Here is a 12,241-nt window from a genome sequence, read left to right as displayed (position 1 = left end):
CACAGTCTCAAGAGCATGGAGGAGCTACTAGGAAACTGGCCGTTGGGCCAGGAGAGCTGGACAGGGCCATAGGAGGGCAACAACCCAACAGCAGGACCGATATCTGATAAATAAATTAAAAAACATAAAAGCATTTTAAAGTCCCCTCTTATACCTCATTCCGTCTACATGATTTAGCCCTGATAATTGCCCAACCTGACAGCTGTAGGGTGTGGGGACTGAAAACGGGTGCTGAGTGATTTATAAATGATCACAATAAATGATTTGATGATGTTTCTGGGATCCCATACAGCGTACTCACAAAGTTTGGTATGTCAGAAGTTTTTCTGCTTCTATGATGTGTTGGGGTGACACTGGTCAATAGGAGCACAGCTTGCTCTTTTGTTCACAACAGGCTGCGATTTGTTAGCTACCAATGTGTAGTCTGTCATATCCCTCACCAAAGTCACGGCAAGAATATATGAATCTATAACTGTGTAATCGGATACAGTGACAGTCTTATCAAACAAACAAAAAAAAGTGTTATCTGGATCCAATGTTAGAGAGCATCTATTACAGCATTGCAGCACTATTATCATCACATAGTGCTCCAAATCAAAAGAGCTCCACAAGTGAACAGGACTGGACAAGCACAGATCTCTTGGGCAATGACTACTTATGCACTGTATTGCATTTTCTCTATATAAGCAGATGTACAATGATATTTCTATCATTGAAAGGAATGTACAGTACATATGAAAGACAGCAACACTTGGACATCCACTATGCAATTACACAGTAATGTAAACCCATCACTGGTAGAAACACTAATGTCAGCAAGGAAACCATTTCAACTACTAGAGAAGAGAAAAAAAAAACTTAGACAAACTTAAACAGAATGCAGACTGGCATTCATGTGAACAACACACACACACACACACACACACACACAGTCACAACCTGAGGACATTTTGTAACGCATTTCCTAGCTGCCTAATTTTCATCATCAGATCTATTTGCCAAACCCCATCCTTTACGCTAACCTAAATCCAAGTCTAACATGAGCACTCAAACCAAGTCTCAACCTTCAAACAGGTCTTCGAGAGTGCCACAACAGTGGCATAGAAAAGACTAGTCCACAGGATAGATCTGAATGGACAGCCACACTCACATTGTGAAGACCCCTGTTTATTTTCTGTCTAGCACTGCTGTTTTTTTCAGAACTCCTAATCAAACATGCCTAAGGCCACTGGATGGATAAACACACACACAGTTTGGCAACATTTCAAGTCTTCTCTCAAGCTGTGCAAAGGGAGAAAATAAGGGCTGGCTGATGAGTCTCTCTCTCGCTCACACACACACATAGATGGAAAACACCGGATGAACTTTTAAGAGAAACATCTGCCTGTTTTATTGTAAAAAAGGTGGCACCGTTTCACCCAAACACACAGTTAGCAGATTATTGCAGTAGACAATGTTTATGTACAGTTGAACAGATTTCTCCATATTTGTCAAAATGTCACCATATAATGACAAAGATCACACATTTTTCATGATTTAGGTTACAGTTAGATATAAATTACCAAGTCACAATGAAAAAAGCCACTTTTATAAAGAATAATTATGTAAAACAACTTTTATTTTGTCTTTGTCATACATGGGAACACGTATTTATTTTTAGCCCAATGGATCTTTTTCTTTCAAGGTGGTGGTCATACATTCATCTCAGACAGGACACTAACTTTTCTCTCTGTCGTCCTTTCCTCCACGGTTTCATTTTTGTCTGGCTTCTCAATAATTTAGGTATAGGTTCCAGTGCAAAACTGTGATTTGGTTAGCTAAGGCGCTGGCTGTCCATTAGTGTCTTGGTGTGATCCATGTTAGATAGGTTTCTGTGGGGCACCATTTCACAAGAGCTCACTGGCCACTGATCCCTTTTACAATATAGTAACAGTTCCTTCACTTTGCTGCAAGTAAGAGTAATTTCATAGAGACAGGATGCAGAGACTCCATCACTCATCATATTTTAGTCATGTCAGCCATTTGTGAAGGTGATTGGTGGTGAAACCCTGTATATCCATCCTTGGCTGACTGTTGGTCCTGATGAGGCCTGTAGCTCAGGCATATGCACAGCATATCCCCCAAGACAGGGGGGCCAACTCTACGTATGGGCAGACATATGATCTGCCTGTGCAGGACTTCCAATGTGTCACTGGGTGTCTCCTATACATCTTGTGAGAGAAAACTGACTTTCTTTCTTGACAGCAGCCGACTCCTGAGTTCCTTGATAGAGGGAAGCTTCATTTTATCTCTGTTCTTACTGTAAACATTCAAAAAGATGCCAAAAAGCACCAGAAGGCCGCCCCAGATGTACCTGAGGAGGGAAAGAATGCTATTTTTAAGGGATGGCAGAAATGGAGTGGTACTATATTTTATGAGGAAGGGAATTTATTCAACTTGTCTGTTCGTTAAACTTCAAGTCTAAGCACTGTTTTTGTGAAAAACACTTTGTGAACACAAACTGTGTTCATAAGAAAATTCCACAGGGCACCAGCTTTACAACATAACATTACTTACCTTGACGCTCAGGTCATCTTATAGTTTAAAATGGGCTGGTAATTGTGAATGGAATATGTCACTGCATGAAGTTTTCAAAACAGGGAGTTAATGTATTATTTTCATACAGCTTTAGTATGCTGTACACCAGATATGGGAAATTGTTAGGTTTGGCATGCCAATTTTTTGAAATTGGTAAAACCATCTTACTAGTAGGAAATTAAAGAGATACATGGAAATGTAATGTATATATAGACAGGTGACAAAGGAACAACTAAAATAAACAAAGGGTCACCAAATGGATTGATGGATATGAAAATGTAAATTTATGCCATCAGCTCCACCGTCACAAGATATCAGCCAAGTTAAACACCTACGGAAAATTTGGGGCTGGTGTGTTGGTCAGCAGCACATCATCAAAACCTTCAATGCGGGTATAACTTATCGTGCTACAGTCCTTCACTAGAACTCTACAGATTTTTGTGATCTGTGTCAAAGAGCAATGCAGGTGTTGCTGCAGTCCAGCACCAATAAGACTATGTTCATTTAGGTTTGAATTTGTTTTCCGTTTAAATGTCACCCCTCTGTATTTCACTATGTTCAATTTTCCTATGGAAGTATATAAATCAAATATAAACACACACTCAATAAATTCCTTGGTTAAAAACTGCACACACCAGCTGGAGGGTGAACAAAGTTGGCCATTAAGACAACCAAAAAATGTTTGCATCTTGTGTGTATGTGAGTTTGGTGAAAGTCACGATGAACAACCAGAACAGGAGAAAATGAGAAACTTTTGACAGCACAGTGGAGCTAGAGGGTGAACAAGAGAGTAAAGGACAAGGAGAGGTCAAGGTTTGAAAATGGACCGAGGACATGAAAACTGGGGGCAGGGAATCCAAATCAAGCTTTATTAGTCCAAGGAGAGATCAATGGTCACACTGTAGAAAAATAAAACCGATCAAAGTCAAAAGGTGACAATACTTACTGAAAAGTGAAAGGCTTTGTGAAGAACATGAAAGAAAGTATGATAGTCATGGCCTTTCTCCCAGTGGTCACTGTAAAGGAGTAAAACATTCATGGTACTATCAGTGCAAGTTCATTAGCTTTATTTCCCTTAATTACAAATAAGAAATAAGACATAGCTTTCTAAACTGGAGATTTTTCTTTGGCTGGAAAATATATTGTTATTGTTCAGTATAATTATTTAAAATACACTTTGAATTCTGATGCAATTTACTATCAACAGCTGTGGTTTGCAACAGCACAGTTTCAATTTTTTTTCAACCTCATGGCATCCCTCCATTAAAAATCTGAGTACTGGAAAACTGACTATTATCACAACTGGCAGTCGTAAACTGTTGTTAGTAGTCTTAGTTGTGGCATAACAGCAAGTAGGTATACTACCATCTATCATACAATTGAAAATGTAGCTAATCAAAATGTCATTATTGTAAAATCTGCATCATATCGTGATAAAATGTAGCTAAAAATATACGGCAACAAATGGAAATACTGTACATCTTGTATGACCCTTTGTCTGCTCTTACAGCACTCGCTTTGTGAACCAGTGATCTGCACTACCAAAACCAAGTTAAACTAAGTCAGCTTATCCCACAATAACTGATACATGAGATATTTGTATTAGTCGGTTTAGGAAACTGATGGCTATTGACACCTGTTCATAACTTGTTTTTCACTTACCTGATAGAAAACCTTGGAAATGATGAGCAGGTACCTAATAGCTATAGCAACTAACAACCTCTTCATTTCCCAATTAGTACAAAATTGCATAGGCCTTTCTTGGAAATACAATTGTGATTAACAGTGTACAAGCTAATTTTAAGAAAATTATGAGGAAAGTTACCAGTAAAATATTTGGAAAATACAGAACCCATGAAATAAACATGTTACCAAAGAGTCAAGAGAAATAAATTTAGACAAACAGTTCTGACCTGTTACTGCAACCAGGGCACCAAAGAGCTTGATCAAGGCCAGAACAAAGGAAATGCCGAAATAACCCGTAAGAGAGAAGAGGAATGCATAACCGTATGTCCTGACAGGGTGCTGGAAGAGTAAAGAGGATAAACATTACTGCACACTCCATCTTCCTGATGCTGCAAGAACATCAGAATGTCACACAAAAATTCAAAGAAAGTAAACACATTTGTGAACTGTAAGGTTTTTATTGTAAACAATTCAACTATAGTCAAAGGATATACAGCTTAAATAAAAAAGCAGCAGCCTGTCACACTCCAGAAAATTCTAAGAGCAGAAATACAGTTTATCACATGTTGTTTATTTGAACTAATTAATTTATAAATATGAAACTGGACATAAGTTTAGTAATCCTTCTACAATTAAAGATGAATATAATGCTTAATTCACAGAGTCCGTATGTAGATGCATTTCATACCATAGGTACTGTAAAAAAGGCCCAAAGTTTATACTGTAGTGGTTACTTTCCTAGGTCAGGGCCCTTTAAGTTGAAGCATGATGTAGAACTATTGATGTCACTTCCACTGGGGTGTAGTATGGGTGTCGAGTGGTGCTTGTCTACTTAGTGATGGAGATATGTGGTTGTGCGTTAATACTATGTAAGTATTATCAGTTATGGGCCCTTTAAGGGTTTATGGGGAAACGGTTGTATGTGATAGCTGGTCAAGTGTTCATTAATAGTGCACGTCGCTAACCTTGTTATTCTCGCTATGCACTTCCTTTCGTTTCATGTACGCCTCTTAGTTGAATGATTTGGCTCGACCTAGGATCTGTTTTCTCTTGTGCACGGTTCATAGTGCGTTTACAGTTTCACTGTTTAAGTTACCAGTGTGTTTATAAACTGCATGGTGTTTCTGTAAACATGTATGTTACGACGCTAAAGACGGGTTTGTCACATATACCGCTAAACGGGGGTTGTGACTCCACCGGGAGTGGTATATCCGGTTAGACCTTTACAATAAGAGCATTTGGTTTGTTTGTAACCGATACAGGATGTGTTCCTTAAGCATGTGTGGTAACTTAATTTCGAATTAGTTTACACATAACAGATCTCTGTATACTTTGCTCATCCAGCCTTACGTTAATATGTATTATACTTATGCATACGGTAATGTGCTTATAAGGTGCATATATCTTAAATCCTTATTCATTGTATTTGTATCTATATTATTTGCAGGAAAACCACACCCACATGTAATCTTTGTATGAGAAATTGGATTAAAGGATCGTTAACTGCAACTTCAAGCACCTGATTCATTCTGGGAATGTATGGGCCTTAAGTGGTGTTCTGGCCGACACACCGAGGTGACCATAGTGTCATAAGTACTGACCAGTGCCATAGACATTTGGAGTTTTCCTCACTCACAGGTACACTATGTATTCATATTGTATTAGTTTATACTGACCTCTGAGCAGAATGCCGCTGCTGGCCTCAGCCCACCCACACAGAGCAGGCCTATCAGTATGTACACAAAACCAATAGAGTACGAGTACAGCACCTGTCAACACAATGCCATATGACCAGTCAGTGACATCACAGCCAAAAGACAGGGCACAGTCTGGTTTTGTTGACAGTGAAGCAGGATTACATGTGCACACATTTGCTTGACTTAGAAATTTTATTGTGTACATAGACTGTATCATACACAGGTACCATTTCAGAGTTGGAGCCATTATGAAGTTTCATGGCTTTCTCCTGCATGTTTCCAATGGCAGCGTCTGCACACAGTGCCAGGGAGATGAGGAGGACACCTGTATGTCACACAAACATGCATATACACACTTTTTTAGGATGTACAAACTAAAACTTAAGCAAACTAATACTGAATGGTTGTGGAACTTCTGCAGTTTGCTGTTGGATCTAGAAGGAATCACCTGTGACGTTGAAGTTAGGGGCCACTTTACTGTCAGCTAGTGTAAACCAGATGAGTCCCAGGCTCATGCAGACGGCAGCAGACACATCAGGCACATTGTAGCGTTTACCTGGGACACAAACATGTAGCACTGAATCACTTTGTATGCTTCATCTGCAATCCTCCTAAAATGTCACTAAATCAAATCATGACCTTACAAAGGAAACCAAGAAAGAATCTTCACAGATTATGCCAACATCCACAGTGAAATACATGGTACTGGTAAAACTTCAAAACTGTTTACAACATCACAAACACAAAGAACCTACATTTGGACATTGCATCAGAAGAGGACTTCCCCTCAAGCACTGTTTTCTTAAATCAAGTTCACACTGGACTTGCATTAAAATGCTACTAATAAAACCACAAATCAAATAATTTCATACTGTAACACAGAAGACAACAGCCGAACAGTTGCAGTGTTAATAGCCACAGAGTAACACATATAATCATTAGTATGAAAGAGCAAAATTATGTACAGTAAAGGAAATAAAGAAGCAAGTCAGAAGCACCAGTACAAGGACACACATGTATGTAGTTGGATCTGTAATGTCTGTGTATAATACAGTGACAGCAGAATAAGCTTACTTTGTATAAACACTCCTCCAATCATGACAGGGATGAGTTTACAGCACTTGAAAATGACCTGTGTAGGGTAGTTCAAGTAACCCAGAGAGGTATTGGACAGGCCCATGGTTCCCACTGTTAGAAATGCTATGATCATATATGTCTTCCCTGGTATCCTAAAAGACATAATGAAAAAGGTAATAAATGTTGCTTCAATAGAATTTACAAATAAAGCTGTTTCCACCCTTGCTAATACTTAAAAAAGTGTATGCACCTTTGAGAAGTTTTTTTGTGAGAGCAAGATTATTTTGTTAGCTGTACCTTCTGCGCTTGTCCTGAGTCAGCTGTAGCTCCACTAGTCCAAAGACGGAGTAGAAGCCAAACTGGACCAGAGTGAGGTACCAACCAAAAGGTTTGAATCCTTCCACTGAAAATATCAGCTCCTGCATGGAGGGTCAAATAAAGAATTGCAGTGCTGACAGTGTCATATGCCAACTGTGCTGTCTTATACACCATTTGTACCAGTTTTTTTTTTCCAAATACAAAAACTGGAACATACAGTAGCTGCCTTATGAAACAACAGATGTAAACACTGGAGAAGAAGTATAGGAACTTTTGTCATCTAGCCTTGGCAACAGCACAATCCTTTCACTGTAACAAACTTCAGCTGACTGTATTTTACCCTATGCCTGTGTGTGTGTGTGCACTTGACAGTATCTCTCAGTTTGCACTTGTTTCTTCCCGTGTTACCTGCAGGTACCCATAGATGAGGTAAAAGAGGAAGACTCCAGCCACACAGATGAAGAACTGTGTAGGGGCACTGAAGTTGCTCAGATTGATTCCCAGGACCCTCAGCTCTTCAACAGACTTTATGTGTGGCGACATCACCTCTGTGGATGACGGGATGGAGATTGAAATGTGCTTCCGTGAACTGTTGTAGCCCACCAGGCCATACTTGGCACTCATTGTGTCTGTGTCTGTGGCTGCAGGGTCCTGTGGGGACATAAAGAGAGTGTTAGACAATGATCACATAGGACAGAATTTTCTCCTGTTCAGACATCAAGCACAGCCTAGATCACTGATAGGAACAAGGAGCAAGAGCTCAAAAAGACATTACATTAGCAATGTAGATTGACAGACCTTAAGCATTATCTAACTAACCTGATATAATGAAGTGGTTAAACCTAACAAATGAAGATGGATTGGACAAACTTCACTAAAAGCTGCAAGATACTGGTCATACTCACACCCATTTTTATGGCGACAGAAGAAGTAACAACAGCGACAGTGTCACTAGAAGGAAGACTTGCTCAGATAATCAGGTGAAGTCACTCTGTGTTATTTGAATAGCAAATTCTCACTCTCATTGTCATGCAATGAGGTATAGTATACCTGTAAACATGTCTGCAATAATACCAGTCAGTTTTTGTAAAAACCATCACTGTAACACAGGAGGTATTGTCAGAAAGTTTGAGATGCTTTCACATACCTTTACTGCACATAGAGTATCTGTATTTATGCTCACTTGCTCAGACTGTATTACTACATAATGATACAGTGGAGTTCATGTATTCCACAGAAGCCTTAGTTAAGAAATTTCAAACATTTATAATCTGTTACATGTTATTTCAAACAATTATACTTTGAGGTACAATTATGCTTTTCATTGTTAGACATTATTGCAGTTATTCTCTGTTGTTCTTGTTTTGTATTACTATCATAACCCATGCATAATTGTAACCTGTATACACCCCTTCAGTTTTCTTATCTTGTTAGGTTTAAGTGGATCAAACTGTCATGTTTTTCTATCAGTCTACATTAACCCACAATTAGAATAGTGTAAACATGGTGGTTTATTTTATTTTTTGGAAAGTTATTAAAAAAATCAAAAACTAAAATCTTTCATTTACAAAATAGGTGTATTCCTCTTTGCATTATTTTCCAATAGATATGAGCCATAATAATATCATTTTGATAGCCTAAATACAATGACCTGTCCCACACATCATCAAGGTGCACAAACACAGGACAACTGGAAAGTAAGAAGTCTGGCAACATTTGCAGTGTTCCAAGCAACAATGCGCAGCTGAAAGTCAAACAGATTTCAACATTAAAGCCTTAAGTAAACCCAAGCCAGTTTTAAATAGCTGAGAAGTCTGAGGGATTAAATCGGGTTATGTCATCTTAGCCACAGAGCATATGTTACTAAAGTGTGCTGAGCAGGCTGAGCAGCCAGCTGTGGCACTGTGTGGCCATCATCTCCCTCACCTCTGCCTTCCTCCTCAGCTAACTGCGGTCACTTCATTTCATGATATGCCTACCGTGAATACACTACTTGCTCAGATGGCATAATGTTATTACAAAAAAAAAACTCTATAAAAGAAGAAAGGTCACTAAAATGAAAATATGTCTGGTGCTGCATTTACTGCTGTACTGTCCAGTCTGAATTCTCACACTCACTATAGGCTACTCTCATGTTATAAAGAAGAAAAGAATATAATTAATTTCATATAATGGAAACTGAAAATCTCTAAGAGCTACCTTAGATATTAATGGTCCGTTTTTGTTATTTGTTTGCGTCCACTCATATGGTCATTTTGGACTGCAACTACTTTGTTATTGCAACATTGGTTGTGGACTGTCTTATGAAAATGTTCTGATACAGTTTTTCTTCACAGACTATAGAAATAAATGAATCATAGTATCGGTAACACGGTTGTGTAAATAACAATTTTACTCCAACAAGAAAATCATAAGGATGGTGTTTGTCTCTTATTTTTCCACATTGAAGCAACTGGAAATTAATTAGCTAAAAGAAAAAAACAACTAGCTAAACATCTGTGCTCTGCGATGTCTTAACTAGAACAAATTAATTCAGATCAAGACGCCAAATCGCTGCACTGCATTCATGTACACGTTCAGCAAGTTTTAGCTTTTAAGTAGTTAGGTGATACGAAAATCTAACACTTAACGTTACATGTCAAAGAATATGACATTAGCCGGTTGCTAACATTTTAGCTGACATAGAAGATGTGTATTCGTTAGCTAGCATAGAATAAGCCTACAAAGACAAGTGTTAATCCCAACAATCTGTTATCTTATGATTCTATTACTTTTATCGTCCTATTTCATCACTGGCTTGGCTTTGCTTTCTCAGCCCAACCAGCAAGATAACGTTACCGACACAAGCTAATACCTTCAACACTTCCGGGTTTCTTTAAGCTAGCGTATCCTCTTCAGAGGCGACGCCGGGGAAATGCATTTGATTTGCCGGTTTCATCTTTCACACATTTCATTCGTTTTCATATTTTTCTTCTCCGGTAGCAAACAACCAAAACACAGCCTGTTAGCTTGTTGGAAGCTGCCTGCACTTCATGCAGTAGCAGGAACAGCCAACCACTTCCGCTCTACTCCAACCTATGAACTGTGACGTTATCCTTGTTATCCACGCTTTAGCAGGTGAATCACTTCATGTTACGAGTGTGGTAAATAAACCCTAAAACTTTATTAGGTGTGTACAGTCATATTAATACGTGTTAGTTTGAGATAGAAACAGAAAAAAATGAATTAGTAAAGGCTTCTGGTACACGCAAAACGTGCCAGGCTGCATATCTTAGCCTACCTGTCCAGAGGAATCCATCCTGCTATCTCCTATTACCACTGCTGCACACATCATCACATAAATAGCAGTTGTTCTGGTAAATCCGGTTTGGCAAGATTTTACTTCTTTAAAAAAAAAAAAAAAAAAAAAAATCATATACATACATATATGACAAAACCAAGTTTCAGTACGTTTTGCTTTCTGGTACTTGAATTGTATTCTATCTATCTGGTTATAATATCTAATAGAGTATGTTTACCCTATGATATTTACTTTTAAGTCTCTGACTACTTCTTCCATTACTAAAAATGTGTCTGAAGCAGTTGCCATAGTCAGATGGCCAGTTTTTGATTAAATAAAACTTTAAAGTTGCACACTCTACAACAAAGTAATGTTGTTGTTGTTATCAATTTTTAAAGATGCATTAACTTAGATTTTACATATTGCCTGATAAATCACGTAAAACTGCCATCTACAGCTTTTCTGTTGTTATTCCAGTTTCTCTACTCGGTGTTTTCAAAGTGCGATCCATAAATTAGCCCTAGTCTGCCATCTAGTGAAGGATATAAAACCAATGTTTTGAACCTGAGTAGTTATTTCAAATAGTCCGTCATGGAGAAACTCTTGTCTGCTGAAAGTCAGAAACAGTGGCTGCCAGAGCAAAGTAATGGTTTTGCTCAGAGAGAGTGAGGCAAAGAAAGAGCAAAAACCAGGGTTAACATCGGTTTGGCTTTTTGAGGTTCTGACAGTGTTAAAAGCAGCCAAAGGACTCACATTTGGTTCAGATGTAGCATTCTTTCTCGCAGCTGCATTAACATCTGAAGCTAATGTGATTATTTTGGTAACAGTAGCAACTTAGCATGACCATGATTTTATCTTTGTATTGAATTAATGTGATTTTAATTTGGGAATAATTTGATCTTTGGGTAATATTAATGCTTTGTGTGACATTATCAGTAACCACAGTATTCTGTTGGATTGCCAAGATTACTCAATTACTAATGCATATTTTGGACTTGTGGCTGCATTTTTCACAGTTTCTTGCAGCCAAGCATTCCTAAGTACTGTAATGTCATAGCTTCATGATGGGAGGGGCAGCAAAGTGGTGTGGTGTGAGTTTGAGTCTCACTAGACCCTCTAGTGGCTGAAAAGAAATTAGGTGGAGTATCTTTAAGTATCATCCTATGGTTGCCAGTATGGTTGCTCATCTAATTGTTTTTATTGTCTACCTTGCTTTCTACCTCTCCTACATCCCTGTCATTCCCTCATTCATCTTCCTTCCATCCGCCCTGAGTACCTTAAGTCTCTGGATGTTGTTGGGCTGATTTGGTTGACACGCCTCTGCAACGTCGCATGGCGGTCGGGGACAGTGCCTCTGGACTGGCAGACCGGGGTGGTGGTCCCTCTTTTTAAGAAGGGGGACCGGAGGGTGTGTTCCAACTATAGGGGGATCACACTCCTCAGCCTCCCCGGGAAAGTCTATGCCAGGGTACTGGAGAGGAGAATTCGACCGATAGTCGAACCTCGGATTCAGGAGGAACAATGCAGTTTTCGTCCTGGCCATGGAACACTGGACCAGCTCTATACCCTCTTCAGAGTGGCGGAGGGTTCATGGGAGTTTGCCCAA

At 38.9% G+C, this 12,241-nt stretch overlaps 1 protein-coding gene across 1 annotated transcript; it reads right to left on the bottom strand.

Moving 5' to 3' along the window:
* Positions 1-1,362: 1,362 nt before the first annotated feature.
* slc35b3 (solute carrier family 35 member B3) lies at positions 1,363-10,475 on the bottom strand. The gene is made up of 10 exons (XM_020615333.1): positions 10,210-10,475; positions 7,764-8,006; positions 7,335-7,456; positions 7,035-7,189; positions 6,409-6,516; positions 6,188-6,285; positions 5,940-6,032; positions 4,491-4,602; positions 3,524-3,593; positions 1,363-2,353 (listed from the first exon to the last, which is right to left on the bottom strand). Exons 2-10 carry the CDS (start codon positions 7,977-7,979, stop codon positions 2,203-2,205), a joined length of 1,125 nt encoding a protein of 374 aa, XP_020470989.1. The 5' UTR covers positions 7,980-8,006; positions 10,210-10,475; the 3' UTR covers positions 1,363-2,202.
* Positions 10,476-12,241: the final 1,766 nt, after the last annotated feature.

The sequence above is a fragment of the Monopterus albus genome, unplaced genomic scaffold (assembly GCF_001952655.1).
Source record: "Monopterus albus unplaced genomic scaffold, M_albus_1.0 scaffold162.1, whole genome shotgun sequence".
NCBI lineage: Eukaryota > Metazoa > Chordata > Actinopteri > Synbranchiformes > Synbranchidae > Monopterus > Monopterus albus.
This window is presented reverse-complemented; position numbering and strand designations above follow the sequence as displayed.

What these genes read in the sequence shown, in the direction of transcription:
- slc35b3 (XM_020615333.1), bottom strand. Translation starts at nt 7,979, where the DNA reads ATGAGTGCCAAGTATGGCCTGGTGGGCTACAACAGTTCACGGAAGCAC. An exon ending in CCCTAACTTCAACGTCACAG is followed by an intron (nt 6,286 to 6,408) that starts GTGATTCCTTCT and finishes TGTGACATACAG; the next exon opens with GTGTCCTCCTCATCTCCCTG. An exon ending in ATGGCTCCAACTCTGAAATG is followed by an intron (nt 6,033 to 6,187) that starts GTACCTGTGTAT and finishes TTGTGTTGACAG; the next exon opens with GTGCTGTACTCGTACTCTAT.